The sequence below is a fragment of the Rhinopithecus roxellana genome, chromosome 13 (genome assembly GCF_007565055.1).
Source record: "Rhinopithecus roxellana isolate Shanxi Qingling chromosome 13, ASM756505v1, whole genome shotgun sequence".
Classification (NCBI taxonomy): domain Eukaryota; kingdom Metazoa; phylum Chordata; class Mammalia; order Primates; family Cercopithecidae; genus Rhinopithecus; species Rhinopithecus roxellana.
This window is the reverse complement of record NC_044561.1, coordinates 57,701,634-57,723,395: the sequence shown is the minus strand read 5'-3', so window position 1 is coordinate 57,723,395 and position 21,762 is coordinate 57,701,634. Positions and strand designations below refer to the sequence as shown.

The 21,762-nt window shown below is 47.9% G+C and overlaps 1 protein-coding gene across 14 annotated transcripts in view; it reads left to right on the top strand.

Annotated features, from left to right (window-relative positions):
• Window positions 1–21,762, top strand: part of CABIN1 (calcineurin binding protein 1) — a 169,395-nt gene that overhangs the window by 27,509 nt on the left and 120,124 nt on the right. For all 14 annotated transcript variants that reach the window (XM_030914771.1, XM_030914765.1, XM_030914762.1 and 11 more), the window contains exons 6-13: window positions 1,873–2,053; window positions 8,238–8,367; window positions 10,289–10,438; window positions 14,361–14,647; window positions 15,679–15,847; window positions 18,414–18,550; window positions 19,111–19,328; window positions 21,356–21,434. In XM_030914771.1, coding sequence (XP_030770631.1) covers window positions 1,873–2,053; window positions 8,238–8,367; window positions 10,289–10,438; window positions 14,361–14,647; window positions 15,679–15,847; window positions 18,414–18,550; window positions 19,111–19,328; window positions 21,356–21,434 — 1,351 coding nt within the window. The remainder of the gene's footprint in view (window positions 1–1,872; window positions 2,054–8,237; window positions 8,368–10,288; window positions 10,439–14,360; window positions 14,648–15,678; window positions 15,848–18,413; window positions 18,551–19,110; window positions 19,329–21,355; window positions 21,435–21,762) is intronic.

Here is a 21,762-nt window from a genome sequence, read left to right as displayed (position 1 = left end):
GTTGGGGTCTTGTGGGCCAGAAAGAAGAGTTTGTAGTGGTGGATCACCAAGCTATAGTACCCAAGGCTCTAGGGTAGGTCCATAGGTGATAACGATTAGTACTGACCAGGCCTGGAGACCAGGGGCTGGGGCAGAGCACATGCTTGGATGCAGAGGACTGCGTGTGAATTCTTCCTTTGCTGCTCAGTGCATGTGTGGCTGTGAGTGAGTGATTCAGTCTTTTGGTGTCTCTAGGTCTACACCAATATAGTGGGAATAATAAAAAAGAGCGTAGTTGTGAAAGTTAAGTGAGTTGGTATGCATAATAGTATGAAAACCAAAGTCTGAAACTGAGCATTCAATATGTTAATACTTCCAGCCATAATAGTATTGCTGTTATTTCATGTTACTATAAGTCTGTCTGTGGGCACCTCTAAAGCACCAGACACTACACTATTTGCTTCCTATGTGTACACTAATCCTCATGCTATCTTGCAAGGAAGGAGTCTTTATCCTCACTTTAGTGATGAGGAAATAGAGGCTCAGCATCATTCTGCTAATCAGTGTTGCAGCAGGGATGTGAACCAAGGTTTTTCTTCAAAGTACATGAGTTTTCTTGAATCCCATAAGACTCTCATTTTTTCAAGTTTTTTTGAAGACAGGTTCTCAGTTTGTTGCCCATGCTGGAGTGCAGTGGCATAATCAGGGCTCACTGCAGCCTCGAACTCCCAGGCTCAAGCGATCCTCCGACCTCATGCCCCCAAGTAACTGGGACTATAGACATACACCACTGCACCCAGCTAATTTTTTGTATTTTTTTTTTTTTTTTTTTTTTTTTGAGATGGAGTCTGGCTCTGTCGCCCAGGCTGGAGTGCGGTGGCCGGATCTCAGCTCACTGCAAGCTCCGCCTCCCAGGTTTACGCCATTCTCCTGCCTCCGCCTCCCAAGTAGCTGGGACTACAGGCGCCCACCTCATCGCCCAGCTAGTTTTTTGTATTCTTTAGTAGAGACGGGGTTTCACCGTATTAGCCAGGATGGTCTCGATCTCCTGACCTTGTGATCCACCCGTCTCGGCCTCCCAAAATGCTGGGATTACAGGCTTCAGCCACCGCGCCCGGCCAATTTTTTGTATTTTTAATAGAAATGGAGTTTCGCCATGTTACCCAGGCTGCTCTCGAACTCTTGGACTCAAGCATTCTGCTCACCTCAGCCTCCCAAAGTGGGATTACAGGTGTGAGCCACCATGCCTGGCCCATATTTTCTTTTCTTTCTTCTCCTTTTACTTCTTTTACTTATTAAATATGTAAGGAATATAGATATTCAGATTGACAAAATATATCAAGAAAATGGGGAGACTGAGGCAGAAGATCACTTGAGGCTAGGAGTTTGAGACAAGCCTGGGCAACATACTAAGGCCATGTCTGTACAAAAAAATTGCAAATTAGCTGGGTGTGGTGATGTGCCATTGTAGCCTCAGCTACTCAGGAAGCTGAGGCGAGAGGATTGCTTGAGCCCAGAAGTTTGAGGATGCAGTGAGTTATAATCACACCACTGCACTCTTGCCTGGGAAGTAGAGTGAGACCCCGTCTCAAAAAAGAAACTTTTTTAAAAAAAGTTCTAAGTTAAATAACTTGGTCCCTGTAACTTTTTATGTGTCATTATCGCTCTAGATCTTGGAAACGTGTGACTCCAGGAAAGATGAGCTGGCATTGCTTCTCAGTTATAAGATAGTCATGGCACTTTTGCCATATCCCTGGGTAGTTCGAGTGGCTGTGCCAGTGCTGTGCTCCTCCTGTCCCCGGGGTGCCTGCTCAAGGAGAGATCTGACTTTGTGTGTGTGTGTGTGTGCGCGTGTGTGTGTGTATGTTTGCCCTCTGCTTGTGTTGCTTCCAGGCAGTGATGCTGGACTCCACAGACGTCAACCTGTGGTATAAGATTGGACATGTGGCCCTGAGGCTCATCCGGATACCCCTGGCTCGCCATGCTTTTGAGGAAGGGCTGCGGTGCAATCCTGACCACTGGCCCTGCTTGGATAATCTAATCACTGTCCTCTACACCCTCAGTGATTACACAAGTGAGTCATGCTTTAATGCTTCCTTCCGTGTGCCAGTGGTTTTTGGAACAGCAGAGGAAAGGTAATTTGGATAAACCAAAAGCCAAAGTTAACACTGAAGGGCTTTGCCAGACTGTCAGGGAGAATGGAAATGTTCTTAGATTTCTGCTTTATTCTGCATCTCTTTCTTGATTTGTTAAATGCCTTGTAGTAATAAAGTAGCATGTTTTCTGAATGATTTCACTTTTGGCTAATTTTTTTTTTTTTTTCTTTGCAAGGTTTTGTTTGTTTGACAGAAGAAATGGCTGTCTTATTTCCTCCCTGCACTGTCCCATTTTGTGTGTCTTAGTCTGTTTGGGCTGCCATTAAAAAAATACCATAGATTGGGTGGCTTAAAGAAATTGCCTGGGTATGTTGCCTCACGCCTGTAATCCCAGCACTTTAGGAGGCCAAGGCAGGCAGATCACTTGAGCCCAGGAGTTTGAGACCAGCCTGGGCAACATGGTGAAACCCCGTCTCTTCAAAAAATACAGAAATTAACTGGGCTTGATGGTGCATGACTGTCATCCCAGCTACTCGGGAGGCTGAGGTGGGAGGATTGCTTCAGTCTGGGAGGTCGAGGCTGCAGTGAGTCGAGGTTGTGCAACCGCACTCTTGTCGGGGTGACATAGTGAGACCCTGTCTCAAAAACAAAACGAAACAAAAATAAATATTATCTAGATCAAATGTGGGTAAGATTTGAGGTACAATTCATCCTGAGACAAAATTCCTCTCCAGTTGTGAACTTGTGAATACAGATAAATTATGTGCTTCCAAAATACAATAGTGGAATAGATACAGAATAAACATTTCCATTCCAACAGGGAAATAATAGGAATGCAGGAAAGGGTGATGGGTCCCAAAACTTAGCAAACTTAGCAAGGCAAATTTGAGGTCCTAGGGCTCAGGAATAATTCTCTTTGCTCCGCCCTTGATGCTCCGCCCTTGATGCCCACTGAGGTGGCAACATCACCCTCATGGCACATAGGTAGAGGGACAAGCCCCACCCTTTTGGCTTGGCAAGATGCTGGGTTGAGACATCCTGGCCTATGCAAACTGGAGAAGTGGCCCCACCCTTTAAGGAACTAGCCCTAGCCTCTTGGTGTGTGGTGGGAGTGGCAACTCAAATGATCTTTGAATCACCTTTGAGGTTCTTCTTCCTTTTCCTTGAAGGATAACATATATTTTTGATGTTCTTTCATTCTTTCTCATTTTTTCTGTTCCCATTAGTCCCCACTAGCAGTGTTTCTGCCAGTATAATCCCACCTTTTCGGCTTCTGCTGAGGTGCCTGATTAAATCTGTGGTTCATACCCCCACTGATCTTATAAGGAAATTGTTGGTCAGCCACACACATAGTGTTCTTAGAACAAAGTTTCTCAATTTTTGCAGTATGGGTAGACAGAATTTTCTAAATCTTTAAGTTCTGGTTCCTTTTTGCTTAACAATGCCTTCTTATTTTCTCTATTTTAGCATTTCGGTATAAGCAGCCAGGAGGAACTGGGCTATGCCTTTAATACTTTGCTTAGAAGTCTCAGCAAAATAGCCAAAATTTCATTGCTTACAAATTCTACCTTCCACAAAACACTAGAACATAGACATAATTCAGCCAAGTGCTTTGCTACTTTATAATAAGGATCATCTTTTCTTCATTGTCCAATAGCATGTTCTTTATTTCCATTTGAGATCTCAGCAGAATTGCCCTTGATGTTTATATTTCTACCAACATTCTGTACATGATTATTTATTCTCTAGGAAGATGGAAGCTGTCTCTGTACCTCTTCTCTTCTCTTCTTTCTGAGCCCTCATCAGAATCACCTTTTTTTTTTGAGACGGAGTCTCACTTTGTCACCCAGGCTGGAGTGCGGTGGCATGATCTCAGCTCATTGCAAGCTCCACCTCCCAGGTTCATGCCATTCTCCCACCTCAGCCTCCGGAGTAGCTGGCACTACAGGTGCCCACCGCCAAGCCTGGCTAATTTTTTGTTTTTGTATTTTTAGTAGAGATGGGGTTTTACCGTATTAGCCAGGATGTTCTCAGTCTCCTGTCCTCATGATCTACCCGCCTCGGCCTCCCAAAGTGCTGGGAGGCTGTGAGCCACTGCGCCTGGCCCAGAATCACCTTTAACAATCCTTACATACCAATATTCACTTTTTCCAGTGTACTCCTCAAAACTCTTTAAGCCTATCCCCAGTTCTAAAGCTCTTTCCAACACCAGACGTGGTAGCTCATGCGTGTAGTCCCAACACTCTAGGGGGCTGAGATGGGAGGATTGCTTGAGCCTAGGAGTTCAAGAATAGCCTGGGCAAGATAGTGAAACCCCATTTAAAAATATGTTTTTTTTAATTAGCTGGACGAGGTGGTGCCCATAACCACTTTTTAAATCTTTTTAATTGAGGCAAAACGTACATACAATAAGGTGCATAAATCTGAGACCTATCAGTTTGTATACGTGAAAACATGTCAAGATACAGCTCATGTGCAGCGCCCTGGAAGGCAGGTTACTTTGGGTCCCTTCCACTTTTTACAGCCTTCTAAGGCAACCTTGATTTCTCCTTTTTGTCACCAAAGATTAACTTTGCCTGTTGTTGAACTTTCTGTAGGTAGAGTCAGTTCCTTTTAAGGAAAGCGTGTGCTTTCCTTAACCTGGCCCCTTCTGCTTGTTATCCTGCCTGTGAGCGCACCCATGTGGGGCACAGCAGTCACTACGTCTTCTTATTTTTGTGTAGTCTATTTTGTGCGTTTGCACAATGTAGCCATTCTGTACATGGGCATTTGGGTTATTTCCAGATTTGGGTTCTTAGTCATAACCTGCTATGAACATTCTTGTATATGTCTTTCAGTGAACATATGCACTCATTTCTGTAGGTTGCCCCTCATTTCACTCCCACCAGCAGAATATGATAGTTCTACAAGGCCATGTTTTGACTCTAGCAGTTTCTTCTTCTGGAGGCTTTTAGTCTCTTCTTGGATGCTCCTCCTACAGTTTGGGACCATCTTTGGGGTTCAGCCTTCCTTCCCCACCAACTTCTTTAGTTCTTTGCACCCCTCTCTCATTGTAGAAGAAGTTATGCTTGGTAAACTCAAGTCTTTGTGGGAAGATTTGGGTTGGAGCATTGTATTAGGGTTCTCCAGAGGAACAGAACTAATAGGATGTATGTACATATATAGAAAGAAATTTATTATAAGGAATTGGCTCATCTGGTATTGGTAGCTGACAAGTTCCAAGATTTACAGGGTGAGTCAGCAAGCTGCAGACTCAGGAGTGATGGTGTATAGTTCCAGTCCAAGTCCAAAGGCCTGAGAACCAGGAGAATTGATGGTATAGTTTCAGTCTATAGGCTGGCAGGCCCAAGAAGAGCTGATGTTTTGGTTTTAGTGAGAAGGTAGGAAAAAAAAAACCCAATGTCCCAGTTCGAAGGCAGTCAGGCAGAAAAATTCTCTTACTCGGGGGAAGATCAGCCTTTTTGTTCTGTTTAGGCCTTCAACTGACTGGATGAAGCCCTCCCATATTAGAGAGGGCAATCTGCTTTACTCAGTCTACTGATTTAAATGTTAATCTCATGCAAAGACACCCTCACAGATACATCAAAAATAATATTTGGCCGAAGTCTGGATATGCTGTAGCCCAGTCAAATAGACACATATAATTAATCATAACAGGGACTGAACTGATACATACACCTGTGAGAGCCCTGATAGATTTGACAGTCATTTAAACAAAAAAATTAAAGCAGCATGTTAAATTGACTCTCAGTGGCATTTTATACATTTGATATGAGTACGGAGGGATGCTGCTGGGTTAAGGCCTGCTGACTGCCTCTTGTTCTGAGATTTGCCAGGCCTCACCTCTGCAGGACTGTAGGGTGGCTAGTGAGTTTAACTTGCTACAGCTAATGTGCCTACTGGGAACCAGCATCATCCAAGTGCTCAATGCCTTCTGGGTTTTCTCTCTGGAAGTCATTGATGGCCACCCTTCAAGTTTCATGTGGTCTCAGAGAAACCATGTACCTTATTTGGCTGATGCAGGCACCTTTGGACCATCTATTGAGCAGCTTGGACTGGCTGGGATTGTACAGACCTCTCCTTGCTCACAGGCTGCACAGCCTTTGTGCACCTTGGGGCGTATGGCCCTGCTGAGCATTGTGGCCAGTTTCTGCTCTCTCCTGCCAACCACACTAGGAGCGCATCACTTCCTCCTCTCCCAAGGCTTCCATGTGCAGATTTCTACTTGTGCTCTGGTTTTCCTCCCTGTGTTGCTTCTCACTCCTAGGTGCTTCATTTTCTAGTTATTCTTGATAGGAGTGACTTGCAGTCCACCTGCACCAAACTGAGAAGCTGGGCAGGGCATGATAGTGGACCCAGTGTCCAGGCAGAGCTGGCACCCTGCTGCAGTATGCTGTTTCTCTGTGTGTTCACTGGTGAGACCTGGACTGTTCCCAATTACAAGTGCTGAAAGCTTTCATAATTTATATCATAGTTCTGCTTTGTGAATCCATGCCATCCCATTTTTTCTGTGTGTTTACCTGTTACTGTCTCCATTCCTGGAGGAGCTGGAGTTGGCACAGACTTTCCAGATTAATTACTTGAGGAGGCTCATTATTACATTGACACGAATGATGTACATGTCTTAAATTGCGGCCGGGCGCGGTGGCTCAATCCTGTAATCCCAGCACTTTGGGACGCCAAGACGGGCGGATCACGAGGTCAGGAGATCGAGACCATCCTGGCTAACACGGTGAAACCCCGTCTCTACTAAAAAATACAAAAAACTAGCCGGGCGAGGTGGCGGGTGCCTATAGTCCCAGCTACTCGGGAGGCTGAGGCAGGAGACCCGGGAGGCAGAGCTTACAGTCAGTGGAGATCGCGTCACTGCACTCCAGCCTGGGCGACAGAGCGAGACTCTGTCTCAAAAAAAAAAAAAAAGGGTTTTTTTTTTTTTTTTTGAGACAGAGTCTCGCTCTGTCGCCCAGGCTGGAGTGCAGTGGCTGGATCCCAGCTCACTGCAAGCTCCGCCTCCCGGGTTTACGCCATTCTCCTGCCTCTGCCTCCCGAGTAGCTGGGACTACAGGCGCCCACCACCTCACCCGGCTAGTTTTTTGTATGTTTTTTAGTAGAGACGGGGTTTCACCGTGTTAGCCAGGATGTCTCGATCTCCTGACCTTGTGATCCGCCCGTCTTGGCCTCCCAAAGTGCTGGGATTACAGACTTGAGCCACCGCACCCGGCCCGGGTTTTTTTTTTTTAAAAAAAGGAAAATTGGAAAATACAGGTAAGCAAAATTCAATCAGTTTTATGTGTATAGTGGAATCACACTATGTGACCTCTTTTGTCTCCTGCTTCTTCCCAGTACTGTATCTTGGCCTTCTTTCTGGTCAGTAAGCACACTCCTCGACCATCTGTGTAGTGGCTGCTTGGCAACCCATTGTGTGAATTGGACATTCTTCATTTAACCAGGTGCCGTGGTGGGACAGAGTGGTTTTGAGAATTTTTTTTTTCCTTGAGACAGGGTCTTACTCTGTTGCTCAGGCTAGAGTGCGGTGGTACTATCACAGCTCACTGCAGCTTCGACCTCCTGGGCTCCAGCGATTCTCGCTGAAGTGATTCTCAAGCGTCAGCCTCCTGAGTAGCTGAGACTACAGGTGTACACCAACATCCCTGACTAATTTTTGTATTTTTTGTAGAGATGGGGTTTCATCATGGTGCCCAGGCTAGTCTCCAACTCCTGGGCTCAAGCGATCTGCCCAACTTGGCCTCTAGATTGCTGGGATTGTAGGCGTGAGCCCTGTGCCTGGCTATTTCCAGATTTTTTGAAGGCTGTTTTCCAATTAGCCAATACATAATCACTGTGAGCCCTGTTGAATTTTTGCAGTAGTTCCTAGAGGTGGGATTCCTGGGTCGAGGATCTGTGTGTAATTGCCTGTGGTCCTCCAAAAAGATCCTATGGTCTGTCCTCTGCCAGAGTCTTTGGTTCTGCTCACCTTGCAGTGCCCAGTCTACTCTGGATCTTATTACTAACCTGACTGAATTAGTTCAGGTGGTATCTCATTATTGTTTACTAGGCATTTCTTTGATTCTAGGAGTGGGAATATTTTCCTGATGTTAACTGGCAAGGCCAGAGCTTCTGAGTACGGTCCCAGAAGTCATAAACTGTTTCTTTCCCCACCAGCATGTCTGTACTTCATCTGCAAAGCTTTGGAGAAGGATTGCCGGTACAGCAAAGGACTGGTCCTCAAGGAGAAGATTTTTGAGGAGCAGCCTTGTCTCCGGAAGGACTCTCTCAGAATGTTCCTCAAATGGTAAGTCCTGCCTCTTCCCATGCCATGTGTGCACGCTCTCTTGTGTGGCTGGTGAGGGTCAGGAGCACGTCACATTTTCCCCTCAGGTCCATGGATGGAGCCCCTGTGCTCTGGGGCTTCATGCCCTGCTGCAGCCCCTCATCTAGTGAACTGACCTTGGGCTGCCTTTTTTATCACCCACCTGTACCTAATCTTGGCAAGGCCTCCTCAGGCTGCCTGCTGCCCACCTCTCCTGCTGCCCTGCCAGCTTTCAGTGTTTGCTAGCTCTCCTCTGGATGCTTGGGGCAGCCTGCTGCCCCACTTGCCTCCTGCCTTTCCCCTCCCAGGATTTTATTCCCAGTGCTGCCCGAGATCAGTGTCCCAAACATGCTTCTGATCATGTACCACCCCTGCCTTGCCTCTAGGACACAGCCTGTGCTCAGTTGCTTTGCCAAAGAGGTTCTTTGCAGCCTGACCCCATAGTTCTCCCACCTCACCTCCTGCTTTTTCCCTCCCAGACTCCTTTTGTTAAGGCTGCGCCAAGTCCCTTGCAGTTTCCAGGCGTGGTTCCATTGTGTGGCATCCTATCTTCTCACCCTGGCTCCCACTGCGCTCTAAACTGTCATGCCATCTTCCCACCTCTCCACCTGTCCTGCCATTGCCCCTCCTTTGCCAGGTGTCCTCCCACAGGCACACTTCTGAAGTGACCCAACAATACCTGCTCCTCTTGCCCAGACTGTCCTGATGCCTGCCAGCAGGGCTACACCTCAGAGCTGCTCGCTTACAAACTTATCTGTTTCTCAGGTCACCTCTCTGTTGCTTTCTGAGCTTTAGCTACCCTTCCCCTGAGCTCTCCAGCTCAGCCAACTCCTCCTGCCCTCTGGTCTTCCTTGGCCCTGGAACACACCTGTAGGGGTTGATTAGTAGTGATTTATCTTGGCGTCTATCCCCTGTGAGCCTGTCCTTCTCCTGAGGGAACTGCATGTTGGCAGAGATAGGAACTGAGGGAACATCTGTCATGAGGGAGCTAACCTTCGTGAGGGAGACAGATGAGAAGCACATGAAACAGATAAATTCCTGAGTAGTTCTGCAATGTAACCCTGCTGGGAAGCACCAGGACAGTGGGCAGGAGGGCAGGTGATGCTGGGTCACCTCAGAAGTGTCTCTGTGGGAGGACACCTAGGGCCTCCCAGCCCCTGCCCTTTCTTTATTTTTGGGTCATGATACACTTTGGTGAGCTTCACTTGTCCGATGACTTTTTGTTGGCATGGGCAGTATAGGATAGTTAAATTCTTTAAAGATTTTCTAATAATAGTTGAGAGAAAGATTTTATTTTTCTGTGGCTTTTCAGATATTATTTTGATACTGTTAATACATATGAAAGGCCGGGCGCGGTGGCTCAAGCCTGTAATCCCAGCACTTTGGGAGGCCGAGACGGGTGGATCACGAGGTCAGGAGATCGAGACCATCCTGGCTAACACGGTGAAACCCCGTCTCTACTAAAATCTACAAAAAACTAGCCGGGCGAGGTGGCGGCACCTGTAATCCCAGCTACCCGGGAGGCTGAGGCAGGAGAATGGCGTGAACCCGGGAGGTGGAGCTTGCAGTGAGCTGAGATCCGGCCACTGCACTCCAGCCTGGGTGACAGAGCGAGACTCCGTCTCAAAAAATAAAAAAAAAAAAAAAAATACATATGAAAACCCTTTCTCTGCCCAGTTTTGAATTGTCAAAGGAACAAAGAATATTAGTCATTTCTAGTGTATGTGGTGTTAAGAAGGCTATTTACTGCCCTCCCCAGGCCAGACTTAAGTGGTTATTTTATTTATAGGAAGAAACAATACACATTAAAAGGCATTAACCTAAATGCATTTTTGTGTGTAAAATTTCAGCCTCGGTTCTAGTTTGTAACATCGTAATTTCTCCCTGTCTCACATGCTTTTAGTGACATGTCGATTCATGATGTTTCGGTGAGTGCAGCTGAGACGAAGGCGATTGTAGATGAGGCCTTGGGGCTGCGAAAAAAGAGGCAAGCGCTGATTGTGCGGGAGAAGGAGCCAGACCTGAAACTTGTGCAACCCATTCCTTTCTTGACGTAGGTTGTCTAGCATCTCTGGGAGTGCTGGGTCGGCCAGTAGGCCCTGGTGTGGGATACTGCCCTGCACAGGAGGGAGAGACTTTGAGGCTTGATCCTGGGTTGGTGGTATGGATGGGGGCTGGGTGCACAGTGGCCAAATGGTTGGAGGTGGATGCTTGCTTCATTGTTAAGAAACAGGTCAGCTCTCTCTCAAGTACATCCAGTCTCAGTCCCTTTTTGCTGTTGCTGTTCTTGACCCCAGCCACCTGCCACATTCCTGTAAGGCCTTTCTCAGCCTGTCCCATCTAGGAGGGGAATGGAAACTAACATTTGCCAAGCACTTGCCAGGAGGAAACTGATGCTCAGAGCAGTTCAATGGGGAGCCCAGAGACAATCCCAGGTCTGGGCTTCCCTGCTCTCAAGTCCATGTTTTCCCTGTAGGGCCACGTGGGGAGCCCTGTGAGATGGGCTCAATATAGTCCTTGCCAGCCCCATGATGTGAGAGTCTCTCTCTCTCCAGGAAGGGCAAATTGGTATTGGCAGTTCCCTGGAGTTGGGGTAGTTTAGTCCCTTAGCTAGCTCTGGAATTCAATTTCTGTATTTAAAATTCTAACATTGAATCGTTAAGTTTAGCATGACTTAGCAGTAGTGTTCCATTTCTACTCCCCACCCACTACCTCCACCCCGTCTGTTTACTCTGAGGGAGCTCTGGCCTGGATCAGACTGACCTGACCTGGGTCCAATCCTGGCACTCCTAATGCTATGAATTGGATGACTCTGGGGACATTAGGAGCCACTCCCTAGCAATGGGGAGAGCAACATCTCTCTCATAGGGTTGTCATGATAATGACATAAAATGTGTAGGGCTAGCACAGAGGCAGCACATAGCACCCACTCAGGAAGGGCTGGCTCTGATGCGTATTATTATGACTGTCTGTGAGTTTCAGCATGTGGAATTTCCCAGAAATATTTCCATACCCGAGCACCGAGATGGCCAGGAAGAAAGGGCTGTTCTTCAGGCTGCTCTAGGACTCCTGTCTGGTGCCCTTTCTTGTATTTTGTCAGCTGAATTAGGGTCTTTCTCCCATCTGAGTGTGTGCTCCCCAACTACAGAGGGTTGGGGTTTTGGAAGGGCCCTGGGGTGCCTCCCTGTTACAGTGAAGGAGGAAAAGGCCTGAGAACACTACAAGGGATTGTGGCTATGTGACTGGAGAACAGAGGGCTGGGAACTGGCACTGTGGCCACCCTCCATGGTGTAGTGGGAGGGCTAAGTGGAACCAGGAGGGAGTTACGCTTAGTAGTTAAATTTGGGATTTGGTCATTAAAGGAAGAGTATAGATTCCCTCTCTGGTAGCAGAAGACATGATGCTTTTATAGTAATCTCTATCTATTCTAGGGGTCAGCAAAACTTTTCCTTTAAAGAGTCAGATAGTAAACACACTAGCCTTTGTCAGCCATGTACAATTTATGTTGTATATTCTTTTCTTCTTTTTCTTTTCTTTTTTTTTTTTTAAACAATTTTTTTAAAATATGAAAACCAGCCGGGCATGGTGACTCATGCCTATAATCCCAGTACTTTGGGAGGCTGAGGCCGGAGGATCAAGAGTTCAAGTCCAGCCTGGGCAACATAGTGTGAGTCAAGAGTTCAAGACCAGCCTGGGCAACATAGTGAGACCTCATCTCTACAAAAAATAAACAAAATTAGCCAGATATGGTGGCACACACCTGTAGTTCCAGCTACTTGGGAGACTGAAAGGGGAGGATTGCTTGAACGTGGGAAGTCAAGGCTGCAGTGAGCTGTGATGGCACCACTGCACTCCAGCCTGGGTGACAGAGTAAGACCCCCTCTCAAAGAAAAAAAAAAAGAAAAAGAAAAAAAAAATGTGCTGCAGGGCACAGTTTACCACCCCTGGTTTCCTCAGTGCCTAGTAGGCATGAGCAACAGCAAGGCACGAGTAAGGGAAATGGTGTATTTAAGGCATTTGACACAACCCAGCCAGTGAGCAAATTCTTCTGGTCTAAATGTAACATTAACTGAAGGCAGGAAAAAGAAGAAATTCCTTGTAGCCCTGGGAGCCTCCATTGTTTAGATTCTGGATTTTGAAGCACTGTCTTTTTTTTTCCTTTTTCTTTCTTTTTTTTTTTTTGTTTTTTTTTTTTTTTGTTTTTGAGACAGAGTCTCGTTGTGTTGCCCAGGCTGGAGTGCAGTGGCGTGATCTCGGCTCACTGCAAGGTCTGCCTCCCGGGTTCATGCCATTCTCCTGCCTCAGCCTCCCATGTAACTGGGACTACAGGTGCCCACCACCACGCCCAGCTAATTTTTTTAATTTTTAGTAGAGGTGGGGTCTCATGGTGTTAGCCAGGATGGTCTCGATCTCCTGACCTTGTGATCCGCCCGCCTTGGCCTCCTAAAGTGCTGGGATTACAGGTGTGAGCCACTGTGCCCATCGAGCACTGTCCTTTTTTTTCTTGAGACAGGGACTCGCTCTGTTGCCCAGGCTGGAGTGCAGTGGTGCGATCTTGGCTCCCTGCAACTTCTGCCTCCCAGGTTCAAGCGATTCTCCTACCTCAGCCTCCCAAGTAATCGGAATTACAGACATGCGCCACCATGCCCAGCTAATTTTTGGTATTTCTAGTAGAAACGGGATTTCACCGTGTTGGTCAGGCTGGTCTCGAACTCCTGACCTTAGGTGATCTACCCGCCTCGGCCTCTCAAAATGTTGGGAGTACAGGCATGAACCACCGTGCCCAGCCTGAAGCACTGTTCTTTTATTCCTTTCTCAACACTTCCTGGATGCCGACTCTGTGCAGAGGACTGTGCTCTGTGCTAGGGGCGCAGTGTGGCGGGGCCTGGTCCCTTGCTACAAGTGATCCTGGGGGTTGTCAGTTACCCAGAGAAAGGAGCACATGCCTCAAGCTGATAAGGGCTGTGAGGAGAGAAGCACAGTGCTGGAGGGCCTCTGAACAAGGTTCGTGCTGCTCTAGGGGTTGGGGAAGGCTGGGTGGTGGAGCTGCGGTCTGACCGAGGCACAGGCATTGGCTAGGCAGAGGGCTATGCTGTGTGAGGGTATGTTGCCTCTGGGCAGAGGGAAGCCAGCCCAAAGGCCCAGTGGGATGTGAGAGTGTGATTTTGTTTAAGGAACTGAAAGAGAGCTAACGTAACAGGAGTGCAGGGGGTGGTGTGAGACGAAGCTGTGCAGCACCATGAGGCCAGGCTGAGCAGTTGGTCTTTAGCCTGAGGCATTAGAAGCAATTAATGGATGGATAAATGGATACATCGTAGCATACCACACAGCATAGTAGACAACACACAACCTTGAACCCAACACAGAACACACAACACAGAATGTGAAATACAAAACACAATATAACACACCATACCATACCACAGCAAAACACACAACAGTCTCCTGTTGCCATCCAGCAGGCTCCAGCCCGTTTGGTAAATCCACTGAGATGCTGCTCCCAACGGGCCCTGCCCGTGGTCCAAGTTCTTATAGACCATGTCCCTGTTGGCAGTCCCCAACAGGCTCTCTGCATGAAACAGATTAGTGGCAGCAGAGAAGTTCCACAAGTGTTTTAAAGACTTGACCTTCCTGGGGAGGAGTTTTTGAAGTGAGTCAATGGATTTCATACATGCCTCATTGAGTCTGAAAGTGCCTCAGGCCAAGATGCTTATGGGCTTCTGCTGCAGTGAGGTGCAGGTGGATGCCAGGTCTCTGGTCCAGCTTTGGCTGCTGCACCTTCAATTCAGCTGTGTTAGACTCAAGATTTCATCAGTTATGACAGTGATGAAACCTTGATCACCTCCCCCACCCCCATGGAGGTGGTAGCTCCAGGAGCAGCTCTGCTGCTTCTGTGCAGGCAGGCCATTTTCCCCTATGCTTGGAGTATTCCTCTGACAGGGTGGTGATCAGGTGTTGTGGCCCTCTCCCTGTAGCTGGAAGTGCCTCGGAGAGAGCTTGCTGGCCATGTACAATCATCTCACCACCTGCGAGCCCCCACGTCCCAGCCTTGGCAAGCGGATTGATTTGTCGGACTACCAGGACCCCAGCCAGCCTCTTGCATCCTCTGTGGTGGTAACGCCAGTTAATGTGATCCAGCCAAGCGCTGTCAGCACCAGCCCAACTGTGGCTGTCGCTGAGCCTGTGGTCTCCTACACCTCTGTGGCTACAACCAGCTTCCCACTGCACAGTCCTGGTCTGTTGGAGACAGGCGCTCCTATGGGTAAGCAGGCCCCCTGAATTTGGCTTCTGGAGAGACCCTGTTTACTGAGCCCAGCAGGAATGAGACTGTTGGGGAGCCCTGCCTCTTTAGAGAGAAGGGTCATGCTGACACTCATGACTCAAGTGGAAGTGGGAGCCCCCAGCCCTAGAGGAGCCTCTCAGCCTGCTCACAGTGCCACTACCTGTCAGGGCCATTTCAGCTCTGAAGCCCCTGCAGTGAGGGGGACGGGGGATCAGGGTGCAGCTCCTGCTCCTTGATAGTTCCCCCAGGACCGTTTAGTGCCTTGGCTGCCACATTCTGGCATGAAGGTCGCTCTTACTCACTCGTAACATGGAAGCTAGCAGAGGTCCCCTCTGCTGGTCCTGCTCTCTTGCTGATGGTGTACCTCCTGAGTTCTTTGATCTTAGAAAACAAAGTCAGCAAAGTCACCAACCACCGTATGTTTTATTGATTTTTATTATTACTAGAGTTGTCAGAAGTTTTTGACAAAAGCTCCGAGCCTTTTTTTGATTTCTATGTCACTGAAAAAAAAATCTGGTAGATATAGAAGTTTCTGAATAAACATGCACGTGGTTGTCTCTTTTTTACTTAATCATACATGACATTCTTCTGTTGCCATATAGTTCACACTGTTTTTTTGCTCTTATCATATTGCTGAGTGCTCAGAGGGTCCTGGGTAGGGTCAGAGCCACTCACTGTCTCTGTTCTGGGTATATCAGGTGAGACCCCAAAGTTCAGCCAACCAGTGAGGGGATGGGAGGGTAAGGGTGTTGCTTGCTTTGTAACTGTGGAAAGTAATCTTGAAATCTGGCTTGTGGGTCCTGTGAAGTCAAGAAAGGTGTGAGAGTTAAGGGGCTTCAAATTAATTTTACTTGGGATTCTTTGTTGTTGAAGAAGAGATGGAACATTTTTTGAAGGTCGAAGAGTTTAATGCTAGTAGATTTATAAAAGAGGGAGATTGATGTGTCTGTATGGTGCATTTTTTTCACCCCTGCCACTGTGTAAGATTTTAATTTGCATTCTTTGTGAAGGTGATATTTCTGGGGGAGATAAGTCCAAGAAAGGGGTAAAACGGAAGAAGATTTCAGAAGAGAGTGGAGAAACAGCAAAACGGCGGTCTGCCCGTGTCCGAAACACCAAGTGCAAAAAAGAAGAGAAAGTAGACTTCCAGGAGCTTCTGATGAAGTTCTTGCCGTCCAGGTACTGTGTATTTTTTCTGATTGTCAGAAACAAACCCACAAACCTCCAGCGTACACCATCAATAACATTTCTCATTCCATTGCCACCCTCTTGTCTGATCTCCTCCTTTGTGTTCCCATAACATCTGTGCAGATGTCTGAAGCACAAATCTCACTGGAGTGGGATCTTGGATTTTTCTCGCCTATCCCCACCTCTGAAATTCCTGAAGGCAGGAGCTTTGACTTGTTCATCTTTTGAGAGCTAGAAGGAACATACTCACGTCCCTGTGTATTTACGAGACATCTAATTGTTGCTGGGAGGCAGAGGGGTGCTGTGCCCTGAAAACCCCATGCAGATGCAGATGCCCTGAAAACCCCATGGAGGGGAGCTTCCCTTCTGCTTTCAGGGAGTCTGTGTCTACTTGATTTGCTCCAGGCTCAGCAAGATTCCCTTGCATTCTGAGAAGGTAGAGGAGGAGCTTGTGAAGTATTCCTGGGTCTCACTCATTCTTAGTGCTTCTCAGGAGCCTAGGGAACAAGCAGGTACTAGGTTCCCCAGAGCTGGGAGGGACTTGGTCCCCAGTGCTTCTTACTTAGGTTTTCACCAGTCCTTCTGCTTTTTGTCCTTGCCTGCTCACCTCCTTTAGAGGCTTTAGGGTCCTCAATTTCTGAGCCTTCCTGGAGTTTATGGTACCAGTGGATTGGTTTCTTAATACTCCGCTTCCTCCTCCCTTTGCTGAGTGGAGAGGCCTCTCTCGGCAGACACCATTCTTCATTTGCACTGGACCATCTGCCTTCTAACAGTTGTCTGGTACATTTTGTCTGCTGGGGCGTCCTCGCCTATCTTCTGTCTTTGTGAGTTTATGCCTTTTTTATTCCTTCATTGTTACTGGAATGGAGTTTGGGAGCTAACCATGTGTGTTCAATATGCCATCTTTAAACAGGAGTTAAACTAGCAGTGGTTCTTTCCCATGATAGTTTATTTCAGTGGAACCAACATCAAAGTGGTGAAGGAGAAGCCAGAAGCTTTAGGTGGATTGTAAATTTATTTTACAACAAGATTCCTAATTTTCTTAATTTGTTATCTTTCTGAGGTGAAGGTGAAATGCTTAGAAATAATGATTGTTCTCAGTACTTGATGCAGGACCAAAGTGGGGCTACAGTGCCTTCTGATGAATTTTTCTTAAGGGGTAATACCAGAAGAAAGTTTCCCTTTGGAAGAGCTGCAGGATTGATTGTTCTTTGGTTATGGTGCCAAGAGATTTGAGTGACCTTATATTCCCCTTAGCCCTGCTTTTTACTCCAAGGTCTTGTTCCCCTGTCCCATTTACCTGGAATGGTTTCGACTTTCTTTTTTATCTTTATTTTAGTTGTTGGTTTCCTTTGTGATTTAGTGTGCTCCTTTGTTTTTTATTTTTGTTAGAGATGGGGTCTTGCCCTGTCACCTAGGCTGGAGTACAGTGGCACAATCATAGCTCATTGTGGCCTTGAACTCCTGGGCTCAAGGGATCCTCCTGAATAGCTAGGACTACAGGTGCACGCCACTATGCCCAGCTAATTTTATTTCTTGTTTTTTGTAGAGATGAGGCCTTGCTATATTGCCCAGGCTGATCTTGAACTCCTGGCCTCAAGCCATCCTCCTGCCTCCACCTCCCAAAATGTTGAGTTTACAGGCTTGAGCAACCACATTCAACTTAGTGTCTGCTTCTCTGAATGGTCAAAGCAAGAGCAACATGGTCGCTTGCCTGATGGAGTCGCCCTGGGAGTGTGTGCAATATGTGAATGAAGACATTCACAAGTGCCCTGAGTGTTTATGCTGCAGGGGTTCTGGGCTGAGGGAACATCATAAGGTTGGCTGAAATGGGTCCTTGGGAGGAGTGCCTGCCAGGAGAGGTGTCTCCAGTCCCAAGACTGGGCCCACCCACATCTTTGTGAGGAGCTATGGAAGGACCAAGTTCAGATGGGTCCCCCAAACTCCCACCTATCTATCTACTTTCCACCTTACTCGTTGGGCTCCCATGAGGCCCTAGAACACACAGGTACACTTCTGGCCTGTGCCTTTGTACCTGTTCTTGTCCTGCATCTTTGCATTGCCAGCCCTTCTCCTCCTCCAGTGGCAGCGTGAACATCATCCCCTCTCAAAGGCTTTGTCTGACCTTGCTCTCTAAAGCAGAGCCCTTTTGACCCAGAGTCTCAAGCACTCTGTTGTGAGGTGGTCCTTATTTATGTTAGTTTTGTGTACCTGCTGATTGGCTGTGTCTCTTTAGAGGGTAAGCTTACTGCAGGCAGGATCTACCACATTTAGGGCTGCTGTATTCAGTGCCTAGCACAGTGCCTGGCACATAGCTGGTGCTCGGTAATCATCTGTTGATGAGATGAGTGAACAAGACAGGATACAGACCAAATGCTAGCTCATAAAGCCCTGGAGAGAGGCAGAGCCTACGGGAGGCCTGGGTTCTGGACCCCACCACCCACTTATTTTAGCTGCCTTCTTCCTGGCTCAGATTTGGTTTCTCTAACAGGAAGAGTTCAGATGCTTGTGTCAGAACGTGTGTTGTGACTTTATGATTTTGGCACGTTACATGCAGGTTAAGAAAGCTGGACCCTGAGGAGGAAGATGATTCCTTTAATAACTATGAAGTCCAGTCAGAAGCCAAACTGGAAAGCTTCCCAAGCATTGGGCCTCATAGACTGTCATTTGACTCAGCCACGTTCATGGAATCTGGTAGGAATTGAGCAGTGTGACCATTCACTTTGGGAATTCTTCTTCCCACTATCCTATAACCTGCTTATGTTTTGTTCTGTGAGAATGGTTCTGGGGTGTTTTTTTGTGTGGCCAAGAGTCTGCCTGGATTAGTCTTGGACCTCAGCCCTGTGGTCAACTTGGAGGTCTTCTGAAATGTCTAGACTCATACTTGCTGTGCTTTCTTATGGCTAAATTCACAGGCTTCGCTTTGCAAATTGAATGTGTATAAGCACACTTGTTGAGTGTGTATCAGTATATAACTGCTGAGTGAAATTAGTGCACATGGCAGCACTTGGAGGTCTGCCCTTTTGATGTCCACCTTAGATACGGAGATTCAGAGAGGCTCAATCATAGCTGCTGAGGGCTGGAGCCAGGCATTGAACCCAGTAGCCTGATCTCAGCACCACAATGTGGTATCATGTCCACCTGGATCAGATGGTAGAGGGAGGGAACAGTCTTTACTGTCCCAAAGAAAATGGGAGATCCTGGCATGAAAGGTCCTCTTTGTTCAAGTCAGGTTGTTCTTGCTCCCTGGGCAGAAAAGCAGGACGTGCATGAGTTCCTGCTGGAGAACCTAACCAACGGGGGCATCCTGGAGCTGATGATGCGCTACCTGAAAGGCATGGGCCACAAGTTCTTGCTAAGGTGGCCTCCAGGCCTGGCGGAGGTCGTGCTCAACGTCTACCACAGCTGGAGGAGGCACAGCACCAGCCTGCCCAACCCGCTGCTGAGGGACTGCAGCAACAAGCACATCAAGGTTGGGGGGAGCCTCTCAAGGGCTGGTATTGAACTGGGGCCAGGGCATGGGGACAGGGATCTTGCATGGGTGTGGGGCTGCTGTTGTGTTTGGCTGCATCTACTTGTGGGCCTGGAACCTGGGCTTTTTGTGGGTGTTGAAGCAGGAAGTCACTGAACCGGGTTTGTGCCTAGAAAGCTCCCTGATGGCTGAGTGGAGGATACACTTGTGGGTGAGAGGGGGCTCAGGGGGCCGTCAGAAGGCTGCTGTCATGCCAGGTGAACAGTGGCTGAGATCCAGTGGTAATAGTGGGATGCTGGATTGTGGTTGCAGAGCTGGACATGGGATGTGTGAGGGAATGAGAGTCATGAGAAGGGCTTCTCGGGTTGTGTACTGAGTCAGAGGAAGGCTTGCCAGGAGAAGCTGGAGGAAAGGGAAACATTTGGTTTGTTTGAGATGGCAGGGACTGTGACTGAGGCTTTTGTTGTTGTTGTTTGAGACAGGGTCTTGCTCTGTTGCCCAGGCTGGAGTGCAGTGATGCAGTCACAGCTCACTGCAGCCTCAACTTCCTGGGCTCGGGTAATCCTCCCACCTCAACCTCCTGAGTAGCCGGGAGTACAGCCTTACACCACCCCACCCGGTTATAGTTCCAGCTACTCGGGAGGCTGAGGCAGGAGAATGGTGTGAACCCAGGAAGGGGAGCTTGCAGTGAGCCAAGATGGTGCCACCGCACTCCAGCCTGAGTGAGAGTGCGAGACTTCGTCTCAAAAAATATATATATTTGTTTTGTTTTTTAGAGATGGAGGTCTCATTATGTTATGATGTCAAGACATAACAGGCCATAAATGGCCTGTGACTATTTTTAACAGATGATAAAACAGCAGAAACTAAATAGGGTGCTTAGAGAAGCGTTGGGGGCCTCCAGCAGTAGGGGCTGAGCCTCACTGAGCCTTGTCTTCCTGCTGCATTCCACACCCCAGCCTCCTCCACTTGGTGCCTCCTAGAGCTTAAGGGAACACAAGGTGCTCTGGCCCCGTACTCCTGTTGGAGATGGGACACTGAATGATGAAGCAGGAGCACCAGAAACATTCAGGGATGCCTGATGGTCTTTCTGACTTGAGAGCACAGGAGGTAGAGGAGCTTGTAGGTCAGCCATCCCTTGCTGGGCGTCCTCCACTGGGATACCTCGGGACTACCTCTTGGCAACTTCTGCCCACCAGGCCATGCTCCCCTGGAGCAGTTGTGAAACAGCGGGAGGAACCAGGGCTTTGATCCCCAGGCAAAGCAGGCTGATGGTAACTTTCCAGCTGTGCCCACTGGGCAAGTGCCTTCTCATTGCTGAGCCTCAGCTTCCTCAAGTACCCTGGGAATGGTATACCCAGCTGCCCAGAACCTTTTTTTTTTTTTTTTTTTTTTGAGACTGAGTCTTGCTCGTCGCCCAGGCTGGAGTGCAGTGGCGTGATCTTGGCTCACTGCAAGCTCCCCCTCCCGGGTTCACACCATTCTCCTGCCTCAGCCTCCGAAGCCGCTGGGACTACAGGCACCCGCCACCACGCCTGGCTAATTTTTTTTTTTTTTTTTTGTATTTTTAGTAGAGACAGGGTTTTACCGTGTTAACCAGGATGGTCTCGATCTCCTGACCTCGTGATCCACCTACCTCGGCCTCCCAAAATACTGGGATTGCAGGCATGAGCCACCGTGCCCAGCCAGCTGCCCAAAACTTTTAAGGGTTGAATTCTGTAATTTGGATGCAGTGTCTGGCCCAGCACTTGGCAGGTGACAGGGTTGCCTCTTCAACAGGACAAGAACTCTGAAGACAGGTCTCCTGGTCCCTCCCAAGTCTTGTCCCAACTATACATCCATGTGGCTCTTTTTATGTCCTGAAGAGTGGTCACTGATTATCACTTATGAAATGGCAAGTGAATAGAAAGAATTATATTTTTTATCAAAAAATAAAATTTAGTTTTGTTTCCTTCCACTGCCCCCTACCCCCAACACTGAAGAGGCTTTGTGATACTGTTCTTGACCTTCCTATGCCTGTCCTGCAGGACATGATGCTGATGTCTCTCTCCTGCATGGAGCTTCAGCTGGACCAGTGGCTGCTGACCAAAGGCAGAAGCTCTGCAGGTAGGCGGCATTATGTGTTCTGTGGCCAGGCTAATTTCTGAACCCCCCAGCAGCTGGGAGAAAGCCGAAGTGGGGAGACTGAGTCATGGTATTTAGACTTACGTTTATAGTAGGCACATTTTTTGGGTTGGCTTGTCAGGGTCCCAGGGAAATCTCCTGGATACTCAAGAAGTGGTTAGCAGGAGCTAAGTCCCCAGAGGGAGCCACCAATCTGCTTTTGCTGTGAGATAGAAGGAAGTGGGATCTCAGTTTTGGTGTGACTGTTCAATGCAGTGCTTTATGTAGCTTCAGTAATTTTTCTGGTGATATGGATTGTTGTTGTTGTTGT